The 14,987-nt window shown below is 42.7% G+C and overlaps 1 protein-coding gene across 2 annotated transcripts in view; it reads right to left on the bottom strand.

The window, feature by feature from the left end:
* The window catches only part of ascc3 (activating signal cointegrator 1 complex subunit 3), a 210,634-nt gene that overhangs the window by 25,666 nt on the left and 169,981 nt on the right, over positions 1 to 14,987 (bottom strand). For both annotated transcript variants that reach the window (XM_075464657.1, XM_075464658.1), the window contains 6 exons: positions 14,201 to 14,321; positions 13,658 to 13,800; positions 9,921 to 10,058; positions 8,183 to 8,303; positions 7,714 to 7,846; positions 5,617 to 5,742 (listed from right to left, as the gene is read on the bottom strand). In XM_075464657.1, the coding sequence (XP_075320772.1) occupies positions 5,617 to 5,742; positions 7,714 to 7,846; positions 8,183 to 8,303; positions 9,921 to 10,058; positions 13,658 to 13,800; positions 14,201 to 14,321 (782 nt within the window). The remainder of the gene's footprint in view (positions 1 to 5,616; positions 5,743 to 7,713; positions 7,847 to 8,182; positions 8,304 to 9,920; positions 10,059 to 13,657; positions 13,801 to 14,200; positions 14,322 to 14,987) is intronic.

Below are 14,987 nucleotides of genomic sequence, written 5' to 3'. Positions count from 1 at the left end.
TAAATAAATAAATAAATAAATAAATAAATAAGCAGTGGATGGGCATCAAGGGGAGCTCTACATTCATAAAGCTTCCCTTGGCATAGCAAATGTGTTTGGCATAAACGGTATTCAGATTACAATTGTGCTGCCATAATGCTGGACAGGACAACGGGTAAAAAAAAAAGAAAAGAAAAGAAGAGAGCTAGAGCAAATGCACTCGACGACTGAGACACCTCTGGAAGGTGGAACCGTATGTGACCATACTTTTTAACATCCGGAGCATATTGGGTTATTCACCATCAGAACCTCAGGCCTCACAGTTGCAAACAACCTATGGCTTCAACAATCTGCTCAGTGCGTTAGCTCGTCTCTTCCAGTCTGCAGCACAATTTGGTTTGATATGAACTAATGTTGTCACTCTGGTAAAATCTCAACTCAGCCATGCAGGTAAAAGTAACTGAGCCGCCAACCAGTCTTTGTCCAAGTAAGTTGTTAGCAGTGATGGATGTACAGCAAGCACAGTCTCAGTTTGTGCTCAGCTCTACAGAGACTGTCCCAGTTCCCTGGGGCAGGGCTGGACTGGCTATCTGGCCGTTCGGGCATATCCCGAACGGCCCTCCCGCGATTTGGGCCCTCCGAGGGCCGTAAATAAAATATACATATATATATTATATTTTTTATTGACTGCGACGGTAAAAAAAAATGACACGTCGGGGCCCATTGGATGTTTCTCCTGACGCACAGAGCGCTAGTCCAATGAGAATGCCTAACGTTGTCAAAGGCCCGCCCCTCCCTACAGGCCCACTTGACCCAAGTCATCATCATCATTGTAACCCCAAGTTTAGCTGACTTGGCTATATCCGGCTAAAGCTCTGGTGGATAAAGAGGACGCGAAATGGAGAAACAAAAGAGTGGCCATGACAAACGTAAAGAAAAGAGAAAACAAAAACTAAGAGACGACGCAGTAAAATGTGCTAAATTCACCGATATGTTTTTTAAAAGCACAAGCTCGAGCTCAGGTTCGGTTAGTGGGGCCGCCGGTACATCATCAACGAGCACACAGGTGGTGGAGAATGAACAGGAGGGGGAGGCGGAGGAGATGGTTCCAGCTGGGGAACCAGAGGAGGAGGAGATGGTTGTTCCAGCTGGGGAACCAGAAGAGGGGGAGACGGAGATAGGAGACGTGACCCAGCAGGGAGAGATTGAGGTTAGAATTCATCTCAACACACCCGCTAGCCAATGCAGTGTAGCTATTGGGCGCTTCAGCGTTTCGTTTCCCATTGCCTGAAAGTTTAAAACCGAGACCAAGTTGTCATCCTGACTTCATCAAATCAGTCACAGACATACCCATTTGGTATATTTTCATGCATTATCTTGTAATGTTGCGCAAGCATATATAAATCTTCCATTTTGTCTTGAGCTGTCACAAGATAGTGTGTTTAAATTCTGCTAGTGCCCTCTAGAACTACCTAGATTAGCTATTCACCGCTTCGGCGTTTTTCCCATGTGTTGCCTGAAACTAAAACTAAAACTGAAGTTGTCGTCCCCACTCTCTCAAATCAGTCAAAAATACCCACTTGATTTATTTTTTTTTTGGTTTTGCTGTGGTGAAAAAAATGACGTGTCCGAGAGAAAAACACACAGACATAAGCACTATCTTAGGCTCTTTTGATCAGTCTCAAGCTGCATTACAGTTTATGCCTGGGGGGCGGGGGTTAACATTCCATTCAGTAAGCTCACTGACAGTATCTGTGGACTGGAGCAATTTTGAGCAATAAATAAAATTGAATTGAACCCGGGAAATTATTACTACATGTTTAATTTGATTCAGTAAGACTTAGAACATACAACAGTGTGTGTGTGGTGCTGGTGCTCCTTTTCTATACAGTGTTGTGTGTGTTGGTGAAATATTGCTTTGCTTATCCCTGGCTTGGGTCTGTGGGACCCATTTTCAGGTTTTTCTGAGGGAAATGCTATAAATACTTTTTTCACAATGAGATTCACTGGCCAGGGCTCATCATCTGGAAAATAAAGTTAGTTATCCTCCTCTCTCTATCTCTTATCCTCAAAAACAAAGATACTCAGAACTTCACAAGCAGGATGAAGGGAACATGAGGGTGCACAGCAGCTTTTTTTCCCCTCCTTTAGTCCCAGGTCCACTGGGCCAGAATATCTTCTATGTAACAAAAACATGAACACCTTGCAAGGATTAAATGGAGGATTAATGATAATTAGACACAAGTGTGTGTGTGTGTGTGTGTGTGTGCGTGTATATATATGCGCGCGCTGGGCCCTCAGTGATCAAAGTGCCCGGGCCCTTTTCAGATGCCAGTCCAGCCCTGCCCTGGGGTAACGTGGGAGGAATTCACTGGCTCAGATGGAGCACATCACCAGTCGTGCTGTCCTGCTTTAACATGGCATTATGAGACAGGGGATTTGTTACAGCATGTACCGTAATGCTTTATTCTTCATCTTGATCAGGAATGAAATAATACTAAACTAAATAAAAGAACAGATACAGCAGAAATGGATTTCCTTTGCGGCGTCTGGGCTGATCTGTTGGAAACAGGGTTTGATGTTCTACAAAAAGAAGGATACCATAGAACTATAGAGAAGATATATGGACTGTCTCCCAGTGTTGTGCGTGAACGAGTTCAAAAGGACGCGTTCATTGAACACGCTCATTTTTTCGCGAACGTTGAACTGAACGCAACACGTTTTTTAATAAAGAACTTGAATGTGAATGAGTTCACATTATGTGTCATGAACGGCAGACATCACTGTAAATGAACGTTTTGTTTTCCATTGAAAACTGAGTGACATCTGTTTTCTCTTTTGAAACGCAACGAGAGAAATTCCTCCCTCCTGTATTCTCGCTGGTGCCGCTTAAATCATGTATCACCAGACAGAAATGGTTTTGACATTGTGTGCGCAATGCATTGCGGGCAACGTAGTGTCCGGCTGAGAATAATTGAATAACATACTGACTTCCGCACGACTTTACCCGTGATGAATTGCAGCAGAGCGGGGTAGGCATAGCAACGCCGCGTAGCAGGCAACGACGAGAGCGCGGAGGGCTGGAGGAGCGAGCGAGCGAGAGAGAGAGAGAGAGAGAGAGAGCGGTGGAAAGGCTAGTGGAAGTGATGGCACGGAGACAGACACAGATTCTCCTTATGAACATTTAAAACAATTTTACACTCTTGCAAACCAAGACCCCGACGGCATTTCATATTATATATTCTTTTTTTTAATTAAATGCTGGTAGATTTCATTGCACTAAGTATAGAACTGGTCTACCTTGTCTGACCTGCTGCAAGTTTCATCACCTGGTAAGAAACCCACAATTGCAGTCATGAGCAAATGTCTACAATGAGCAGTTTCAAAGAACATATAGGGATTTCTAGCTCGTAGTGTGAAAAAAAGTATTTATTTGAATATCTCACGAAAAAAGTAAAATGAACTGAACTTTGAACTAGTTCAGAATTAAAATTGTGAACTTTGAACGTGAACTGTTCACTTTGAGCATGTATGAACTGAACTTGAACTAGTTCAGAAAAGCTGTGAACTGGCACAACACTGCTGTCTCCTACCTTGGATACCAGATAAGCATCAAAGGATGGACAGAAGGATGAGTGGGGGGTTAAAGCAATACAATGTAACTTCTCAAAAAGCCCATTATGGAGCTCCCCCTACAGGCTTGGAGGTAATGTACGGTTACACTGTCGTAAATACAACACCCTTTCGCTTTCACGTTTCACGTTTGTTGACGAACCGGCGAGGAGTCAGAAGTTGCAAGCTATGTCGACTGAGAAGGTAAGAGTAATCAAATGTACCTGGGAGCGTGAGAGGGGTCTATTTGTTTTTGCGGTAGGTGTGCCAGAAAGCAAGTCGAAGTACTTCCGCTCAGCTCCCGGGCCGGTCCAGCAAAGTTACATAGCGCAGTTATTCCAAGTCACACCCCCGAAGGGCATAGGAGACAGTGATGCGCGGGCTGACCCGAAGCCAGCGGGCGCCTGCAGGCATCCGCAGTCACCCGCGGTTGCGGGTCATAAAAAAATATTTTTAATGATATTCGGGTTGCAATCGGTCGGGTTGTTTTGTCGTTTGAGATAAACATTAAAAAATAACGTGGTAAACGTTTGTAATTCAAACAGTAGACACAATGTTCTATTAAATAAATACATGGTACGTGGTCAGAAGTAGGTATGGAGAAGGCAAGAGAGAAGGTCAAGTTGGGAGAGTGGAAGCTCCGCAAACACACACGCAGAAAAAGTAAGGTTTGGGACTCATTCACCGAGATCATCAAAGATGATGAGCAAAGTGCAGGCTTTGTCATGTGCACCTCATGTGAAGCAATGTATGCATTTGATAGTCACAAAACTGGAACGACCAACATGGCCCGTCACAAGTGTGGCACCGGGAAGCCATCGCAGCCAAAGAGTAAACAGACCATAGATGTCTTTATGCGACCTGATCATATATTTTTGGTTGTCTAAAATGAGACACGCGTTCACAGACATACGTTAATAAAGACATATATTGTGCATGTGATGTGAGAGCTTTTATTATTCATCCAATGTGACGAAGTTGCCTATAGCCAATTGTTGTGGGAAGGCTACCTCTATTGTATTCTTTTAGATGCTGAGCACTAATTTAACTTTTGAATGCTGAAGCGGGGCAAGTTTGTCAACATAAACTTACAAGCAATGCCATCTTACAATTTTAACACCTTAAAAATGAATGCAGGTAGGCTATATGAGGTCCGTTGTGCGTTGCCAATGACGCTAGGATGTTCATTAAGACCATTGGCTACTTTTTTTTAAAAGCGGGTCGGGAAGCGGGTCGGGTCAACATTTTTTCATAAATATTTCTTGCATTCTAGCCGCACAATTTTTTTCAAGCTGTTATTTTAAGGTAGAAATGTTACATAGTATTGCTTTAACAATCAACGTCTGATGATTTGAATACCTAAAGTATTCCATTCCGGGTGTGTTCAAAGTAAAAGCTCATTCATTTGTGAGGGTGACTGATTAACAGCACTGTGATGAACACCAAATGACAACAATACCAAATCAGGTATCATTACTATTAATGCTGATCGTATATTTGAATGCTATTGCAGTTGTACTACTATCAAAGGCCTTAGAAAGATTAGTGAGGTTTTTTTAAACTTCTGGCAAGCACAGTAAACGCTGGACAAAAAGGGAATGATTCCAACGTGCATGGTCCAGTTCAAAAGCAGGATGTTGTCCACATCGGCCAAAAGATGAACAGAAATACTGTCTGAAGATTTCTTGTTCTTGTTTTCTTTTTCCTCTGGAACGGTCAAACATTAAATATTGTCAGTACTGGCTTTTTCAGGTTTGTATGGGTATAATCTCCCTGCCTTAGAATCATTCAGCCAGTGGTTAATGTGGGCTGACAGCCGTGAAAATACCAACGGGCTGGAATGTTCTGGAAAAGCCTTCGTCTACACAGCAGATGTTGGTCAGAAGGACCATGTGGCCCTCCTCTAACTAGCTTGTGTGTTTTGTCCAAGAATGTATCCAAGTGCGTGAGCTTTGCCTTCGTTTTGCTTTGCAGTAACTGCTGCTGTTGGTGTTAGGATGTCAAGTCAGTGTGTTTCCTCCTAACCTGGGGTTCATCACCAGCCGCCTGAAGAAGTAGGTCCAGGTGATGTAGTCCATGGCGTCCTGTTTGGATGCGATGGTTCCAGCAGCAGTCTCAGCATTAAGATGGTCTGACAGCACACTGAGGAGGCTATGAGCACCAGAAAATGAAAATGAGTTGGTCAGTTCATTGACTTTTAAATAAATACACTCCTTTACTCTCTATGCATTTCTCTTTTCTCTTTCATCCTGTTTCCTCACTGTCCTTACTCTGTCCTGTTAGACCCGATTCTTTATATTGGAAGCCCAAGAACCAGTTGGAGCAGTCTTAAGTTAAACAAAGTATTTATTGGAGGTCACATGTCAAGTATCAGCGCTGGACTTGGAGAGACAGAGTTCTCGCATGAAATCCGTCCGACCAAGTCCCGAGATCTGGGCAGGGGTTTACCACTAAACCCAGGCCCCATGCTGATCATCTCCAATCTCCCCTCAACCCACCCAGTAGAAAAAGATGGTCGTGCGCCCAAAGGCTTCTTCCTGTTAAAAGTACAGTTTTTCTGTCCACTGTCGCCATGGTTTTGGTCAAAAAGGAATCGTTACATTTATCTCCATAACACTGAACTTGCTATGTAAAGTGTCGTTAAATTACTGAGGACATTAAACTGACTTGTTTTTTACAGCTTTTATAAGCAAAATATATTTTTCCATTTAAATCCCCGTGTGTTCTTTCTTAGACTTGAAATGTTTAAATACAATAAATAAGGTTAAAGCCAGAGACACTGCCATAGTTAAAGGGGAACTCCGGGGCATTTGAAGCGCATTTCCATTGCTAGAGGTTGTCAAATACTGACAGTAGGACACAGACAGGTGCAAATCTGCGCTCCCTGTGTGGAGATTGCGCTGTTTGCTCAGCCTGTCATGCGAGGCTAATACGTGGTGGCTAAGGGGCAAGCGCTAACCCTTCCACGTAAAACAACAACTTGCACACGGCAGAAACGTCACACCACTTTATAAACCATCCGACAATAAAGTCACAAGCCTTACCATCAAAACCATATGCATGGTTCTCACATTACTGGCATGGGGACGTTACAAAACAACTTTATAAACAGCATGTAACTCACCGGTTAGTTGTAGGCTCGCGCATGTGAAAGCCCAAAAGAGTCAATGGACGATAATCACATATACAAAACAATTATCTTCTCTAGAAAAACTGCGTTCAAGTATTTAAAACATTACAACAATATTACTGGGCATGTATTGTTGTAATGTTTTAAATACTTGAACGCAGTTTTTCTAGAGAAGATAATTCTTTCGGGTCAATTTATCGAAATTGACCCGAAAATCGCAGCGAAATGTGCCTTCTAACAATTGTTTTAGCATTTGGTGGACCTATTTTTCCGGACACCGTTGAATAGCAGCAGCAAGACATCCGGCCACTAGGTGGCGATAGTGCGTTGTTTGTGTACAATACAAATCAATGAAGACGGACAATAATGGTAATATAACTTCTCTGGAAGCGTATTTCGCGGTGATTTTCGAGCCAACGTATCGCTGTCCACCACAGACCACACGGTGAGTTTCATGTCTCTGCAAACGAAAGTTTAATGCCGTTTTATGATTGTTTGCTTGAGTGGTCATTGACTCAATGCAAAGGTGGGGGGGCTGCAGCAGTGGATACCTAAATGCTCCGTTCAGCACCAAATGTCCAAATTGTGATCAGAACATCTATAATTCACCCCAGACTACCTAAAAACAGGGCTTAATGTGCAAAATGGCGAACTAACCCTTTAAGGGGCTGAAACTAACCTTCCCACTTCATGCTTAAACATTCTCTCCACCCCTACCACAGCCCTACCAGCTATGTTCACTGCAAATGTCAGCTGCCTGCATACTTAGATTTTTGGAATTAGTGAAACTGCTGAAGCACAGAGATAATCTTTAAGGTGCTTTTTTTATGTTTACATTTAGGTGAACAAGCCTGGCTAAGTAATGTTATTCACTGTCTAAGGCAAACGGAGGTCATCCTTTTGTGGACTAACAAGATGTAGAGCAGGTGGTGTTGATCATCATTCCCAGTCACATGTGGGCAGCCAGATGATTGCTCATGCAGGCGTTTTACCTGGATTCAACAGGGAATGGTTCATAGAGGAACTTCTTGTAGAAATCCTTCTTGATGTCGTGGACCAGAATAACTGCTTTGCCCTGGTCATCAAACTGTGGACGACCTGCTCGTCCCATCATCTGCAGCACATCTACAAATACACATGCAGCACATCATTATGATGCTGCTGCTTTTTACACAATGTTCCAATGACATCGAAATAAACTGCAATGAACAGTGATGTGATGTTGAGAGAATTCTCCCACTCTGAAATCATTTTCACACAAGTCTTTGCATCAGTCAGATTAGGAAGGTTAAATAAAATTGTGACTGTAAAGTAATAGAAGAACAACCAAAAGAAGTAGAGCCAGACAGCATAAAGTCTGAATGATCATTTCTTAACTTCATCAAGCCTATATTTCATTTACATACACAAACACAAAGGTGTCACAGGGATGCAGAGTGTAAACCCTGAATGAATGTGTACCTGTAATGGGATAGTCCACGTAACGTCGAGATTTGCCATCATAATACTCAGTTCCTTTGACAACCACAAGGTGAGCAGGAAAGTTCACTCCCCATGCCAGAGTACTGGTGGCAATCAGAACCTGTTAAAATTCAGTTCAGTTCAGTTTATTTATATAGCGCCAAATCACAACAAATGTCATCTCAAGGCCAATTCAAGCCAATTGGAGTTCAATTCATTGTAATCATAATTCAATCAAATCCAGTTAATTAATTTCAAAATACTCCAATTCATTCATACAGAGCCAATTCAAAAACCATTTCCTAGCTAAGGAAACCAACAGATTGCACTGAAACTTGTCTTCAGTCCAATCTCCCGTCCTGAGCGTGCCTGAGGCGACTGTGGAGAGAAACGATTCCCTTTGAACAGGAAGAAACCTCTGGCAGAACCAGAACCAGGAAGGGTGGCCATCTGCCTCCACCAGCTGGGGCCTATAGCAGCTTAACTATGGGATGTTTCAGGATCACCTGAGCCTCCCAAACTGGCAGCTGGTTCCACAGAGAGGAGCCTGATAACTGAAGGCTCTTATACACTAAAATAACTCCAAGGTTCCTCACTGTAGTACAAGAAGCCAAGAAAATACCATCTAGAGTAACTATATAGCTAGACAATTTCTCCCTGAAGCGCTCAGGTCCAAAGATAACGACTTCAGTTTTGTCTGAATTTAGAAGCAGACAGTTCTGAGTCATCCAGGTCTTTATGTCTTTAAGACATGCTTGTAGTCTGACCAACCTATTGGGTTCACCTGGTTTTATAGATAAGTACAACTGGGTATCATCAGCATAGCAATGGAAATTTATGCCATGCTGTCTAATAATGTTACCTAATGGAAGCATGTATAAAGTGAAAAGAATCGGTCCAAGCACAGAACCCTGGGGAACTCCATGACTTACTCTGGTGTGTGAGGAAGATTCTTCATTTACAAGAACAAACTGAAATCTATCAGATAAATATGACTTAAACCAGCCTAATGCAGTTCCTTTAATCCCAATAACATGTTCAAGTCTGTGTAATAAGATACTGTGATCGACCGTATCAAATGCAGCACTGAGATCCAACAGGACAAGCACAGACACAAGTCCGCTATCAGAGGCTAAGAGGAGATCATTGGTAACTTTCAGCAGTGCAGTTTCTGTGCTATGATGCACTCTGAATCCTGACTGAAACTCTTCAAACAGATTATTTCTGTGGAAATGATCACAAAGCTGAGCTGCAACTATTTTTTCAAGAACTTTAGACATAAAAGGGAGATTGGATATAGGTCTATAATGAGCCAACACTTCTGAATCAAGAGTAGGTTTTTTAAGTAAAGGTTTAATTACAGCAACCTTAAAAGGCTGAGGTACATATCCTGTCAACAAAGACAGATTGAAAATACATTGTTGTTTAGAAATAAACAACATCAAATGTAAACAAAATGATTAAAATGAAATGTGAGTAAACAGATTGTACAGTGTATCTATCACTTTCATTATGATTCGGATCATTTTCTGCTTTGGAGCACAGTGTGTCGGTAAGTGACTGTATCAGAGTCTGTTATCTTTGTTTAAGGGGAAAATGTGAATATTCTAACAGATTTCATGACAAAATTACCACAAGTAAATCATTTAAATGAAGTAAAGAACTTCCTCTCTCATCTGAGAACAGCTCAGAACAAGGACATTCCATTGCTTAAATCTCACAGCACTGGGGGTCATACCTGAATCTTACAGTTGACAAACAGCTCCTCCACAGTCTTCCTGTCTCTTTCATGAAGGCCTGCGTGATGCATACCGATCCCAAAGGCCAGTGTTAGCTTCAGGTTGGAATCCCTTACTGTGGCAATGATGTCCTCTATCTGCAGACAAGATCACTGAGAATCATTACAGATTAGGATTGAACAATGGAAAACAGGACGTTTTAGATACGCTAAGGTTTTTCCCTTGTTGTTGACATTTTCTGGGCACTGAATTCACTGGCCTTCTTCTCTGCTTGTAGCACCAACTCCCTGTACTCTCATCAGTATAGTCAGATTTATCAAAGGCGAGCTAAGAGCAAAAACAATCTATTCCTTTAAAATCACTCATGTTTGTTCTGTTTATCCTATCTTAAAAAAAACCTCTTTGATCTTTTTCTAAATGTTCCATGTTGTTCTCCTCTGGTACCTGCTGAAAGATATACGTTTAAACAGTTCTAAAGAGCAAAACCTGGGGAACAGAGCTGTGCTTAAACACATCCCTGCAAACCTCAATGAGACAACAGCGTTGTAAAGAAGAGCTGTCAAACCAGAACAATGTGAAAAACGATTACTACAAGTTACTGCTGCTGTAGCTGCTTCCACAAGCACCACCCAACAGAAACGCAAACACTGAAAAAAACGTTTCATCTCTAATCCAATTCCATTTTCAGTCAACAGCTTCCTACCCGGAGATGAATTAAATAAAACAGTCAGTGATTTAAATCTCAACTTTCAATCATTTGATTATTTCTAGTTAGAGACTTGAAATAAGCAAACTAACAATCCAGCCCTGTGTGAGGGAGCTGGGGTTCTGACGTGGGGCAGAAGGAAGAAAAAGCCATCAGTTCTGAGAGGGGATTCCCAGCTGCGGGTGACCCCCAGTGAGAGTTAAGCAGCTATTAGCAGAAACCTGTCAGTCAAACAGCAGGGCGCTGAACTGCTACCTGGGCCAGCACAGAGAAGCAGCAGGGAGCGGCAGGCAGCAGACACACACACACACGCACATCAGAAACTGGGCCAATGTTTCAAGACACCCCTCTAAAGCAGTTTCAGTCGTAGCACTTTAAACTAGGAAATCTTATAGTTGAATAACTAATGCATATCTGGGCATACTTACAGACAAAAGTGAAAGTTGGAAAGGTTTGCCAGTAAATCATGGTTAGAACTTCTTGACCTCAGCCTGCATAAAGCTGTAAAATAATGGTCCCTTGTGCCGCAGGGCATTACAGAAGATTTACAGTTGTGGAAAAGAGAGAACACCTTCTTTCCAAGAAGGTTTTACATATCAAGAGATCATGAAGAAGAAAACCCTCTGGTCCTCAGCAGATGATAAAAAAAGAAAAAAAGAAAATCAAAACGCAGAAGCAGTGTGTGAAAATCTAAGTACAGCCTGAATGCTTCTACATGAGTTAAGTGAGCGAGTAGCTGACAGGTGAACCTGATTAACTGATCATCAGCAAGCGTGAGCACATCTATAAAAGGAGAGTTTCAGCTCGTAGCCTCAAGGTGTGTGTTAACACAACGGCAAGAAGAAAAAAGACATCAGCAGTGATCTCAGAGAAACATTTCCAAACAATTTGTAGTCAGTCATTCTGCAATATGAAGGATTCTTTTTACAACAGGAAAACATTCCGGGCGGTTGCCAATCTTCCAAGTAGTGAACATGTGCGTTCTACCAAAGGTCAGAAAGTGCAGTGCTTAGAAAAAGAGCTACATCTCAGACTCTGCAGGCCTCAGTGTTCTAGAGTCAGATGTGAGGCCGTCTGTCCGACAGCTAAAGCTGGGCTGAAACTGGCTCATCAACAGGACATTGGGCGTCATGCAACAACATTTTCATATTCTTATTCTAAATTTCTCCCCCATTTTCGTACGAAGGTCTCGTACGAACACGCCACGTCAGATTCAACAAACGCTCTTAACTTGGGAAAAAGTGTGTAAACGACCTGCGTAAATGATGAATGCCACTCGTGCGTATCTAAGTGCACGTGCACGAGGATAGTAGATTTGCATACTCCACGCCCTAAATGATACCATATAAGGCTGTGCTTCCTCGCTCCTGTGCCAGGAAGTGTTGAGTCATGAGAATGGCATTAAGGCGCAAAAAGAACAACTTTAGGGGCTCTGAGACTGAAGTTCTGCTTTCAGAGATCCAGAAAGGAAAATCTGTCATTCAGGTGGAGACCCTCGTTCATGGCAATATTGTGCAAATCTGGCATGCCTTCTCTGGGCTATAGAGCAGTTTGCCCCCCCGCTGTATGGAGACACACCCACCTGGCCTTCAGCTCAGTGCGCTCCACAACAGCACGGGTGCTTTGATGCGTATATGTGTGCAGTCTATTGCTCCCATTATGTTTGCAGTCCAGCCAAGGCATGAAAGTCCCTCTTAATTTGTAGTTGTTGGCCAAAAATCCAAGGGTGGTGAGGACCTGGGCGTGTGGTGGAACTGGGTTTGATCGGTGTGTTTCTCTCTGGAGTTGTGGCTCTAACAAGCTGCATATTTGCAGCAGCACAGTCCTTGGGAATCGTGATGTCAGCCATTCGTCTGTCTCCACATGGGTATCTACACGGTCTCGGAACACACGCTCTCTTCCAAGAGCCTGAGGCCTAAAGCATCCAAAAGTAGCAAGTCAGCCGCTGGTTACACTTCCCATTAACCTTGTTATATACAGAGTCAAATCAACCTTCAATTAGTGCATAATTTAAGTCAAACAGAATGATGTCAGCATCTGAAAAAGAAAAGAATCAAGGTGTTGCAACGGTCCAGTCAAAGTCCAGACCTCAGCCTGACCGAGATGCTGTGGTGTGACCTTCTGTGAGCTGTGCAGAAACCAATGCTGCAAACCTCAATGAGCTGAAGCAGCGCTGGAAAGAAGAGTGGGCCGAGATTCCTCCTTGAACCATGAGAGAGACTGATAACGTCACACAGGAAACAATTAATCAAATTTAATCACACCACCCAATGCAAAGTTTGTCCTGATAATGGTGGTGCAAAATGGTCCATATATTCAGTGTGGCAAGTGCATTTTTTTGCTTGAGGATAACATGATGAGAGATAACAATGAATAGTATATTACTGATAGAGCATGTGAGTAGCTGGTTAAGCACTGCAGCTAACAGAGGAAATATAACACAAAGGCCAACTGGCAGATAAAGAATACCACTGTGCGCACACTGTGTTAGACAGTATATTTTTCACATTATAATGGAGCATAACGCAGGCTTTTGCAGCATGAGTTATGTTACATTCCATCTGTAATTGTACATTTACCAGCACTCACAGAAAAATATAGCATCAGCACAATTTAGAAAGAAGAAGAAGAGGAGCAGGAGGAGGAGGGTGGGGAAAGGAGCTGAGCGCTTGGAAAACACAACACATTAGAAAGGAAGGAAACAGCACATGTGTTCATATTTCACTCCATGTGCAGCTTCTCTGCCGCATTAGCACTGCCCCTGAGTAAGCCAACCTTAAAGCTGGAGATGTTACTTTATGTCATGTTCAGTCTACACAGGAGATGCAGTTCTCATTCATATGTTTCACTGAGCTGAAAGGTTTCTTGTCTAATCAGTGAAGCTGCTTGGGCAGGCCATATAATGGCCACAGAGTTCATTGTTCTGTACAGTATAACAGTATAAACTGTTTTCTCAGTGTTGTGCATGAACACAACCTGTCTGAGACAGATGGATCATTAACGCTGTTCCTGCTCAGGGTGTGGGCTTACCTCTCTCTCATCCTGGTGCAGCCATTGTTTCGGGTTGTCCTCTGTAGCCAGATAGGCGATCAGGTCCAGGGCAGTCAGGCGGGTTTGCCTTCTCGATGATACAAAAATCAGCACCGGCTTGGCTGGTGAATGACTGCGTATTGCTGCAAAGAGCCCAAAATACAGCATAATAACTAAAAGGGTTGGTAAAAAAAATATATTTCTCTTTGGTGACTGTTTGGAGATCAAAACCACTTTCTGCTGAGACGGATCTTCATGATACAGAATCAAAGTCAGCTGACCCGAACAAAGTGTGGTACTTGAATTTGAATGAATAATTCAAATTTTACGATATAACAACTTATCTCAGACACAGAGAGACTGCAACACTAAAAAGAAAACTTGAACTGCTTTTAAAATGTTTAAAATCAATCATATTTCTGGGACATTTTGGAGCTAATATGATATATAGCTCCATAAACCACATAGCTGTAATAACTAAAAGAAGATAGATATCATAGAAATGTGCATAAAGAACTTTTGCATGTGAACGTGGAAGTGAACCTTGGAAGGTGGGCTTGTTCATGCTGGCCATGCGGGGGCAGTAGTGCTGTCCTGGAAAACCATGGATGTGAACTTCCAGTGGGACAGGGCGCACAGACGGGCGGAAGTTAAACAAACCCACCTGTTGGACAAAGAAGGGGGGGGGACAAAAAGAGATTGAATGTGAGCAGCTGTCAACATGAAGCCCCATCTGGCTGCAGTTTGAACGCCCTGTCCCTGCCACTGAGACAGAGCAGCAGGCCACAGCTGGACTTTAGACTGCGATGTGCCTGCTGGATTTACTGTGTGATGGGGTGTTAGCACCCAATGTGTGAACAAAAGCTGGGACAGAGTGCGTGATAAGGTGCTTTAAAGTGTATGCATTATACATTATGGTATCTTCTGCATACCTAGAGGCACCTTACAAGCCCTGAACATGGACTGTGCAGCTATCAGCCGAAGCCACTCAAATTCAGAAGGGCAGCCAACCAGATTTATAGATGGCAGACATCCAGTCTGGTTTGTCCTCACCATCTCTTTATGGCTCTGACAACAGAGCAAATGTCAAGCTACAGTTATATGAAATATGTTGATGGCATGAACTTGATTAGCCCCGACAGACGGAACAAGAATTTTATGTTACATTCATGAGTAGTTATAAAGTGAAAGACGAAAAAAGTAATAACCTAAAAGCAACATTTCATCTTTTGGATGGTGGCCAGAGCCCACATAATGCTCAGTTACAGGTTGCTAATGTTTGGATCCACTTCCTCATTCGGACAGAATGCTTTGCTTAAAAAGAGCCTCT

Source organism: Odontesthes bonariensis, chromosome 5 (genome assembly GCF_027942865.1).
Source record: "Odontesthes bonariensis isolate fOdoBon6 chromosome 5, fOdoBon6.hap1, whole genome shotgun sequence".
Classification (NCBI taxonomy): Eukaryota; Metazoa; Chordata; class Actinopteri; order Atheriniformes; family Atherinopsidae; genus Odontesthes; species Odontesthes bonariensis.
Note: the sequence above shows the minus strand (reverse complement) of the source record. Positions and strands in the feature narration are given on the sequence as shown.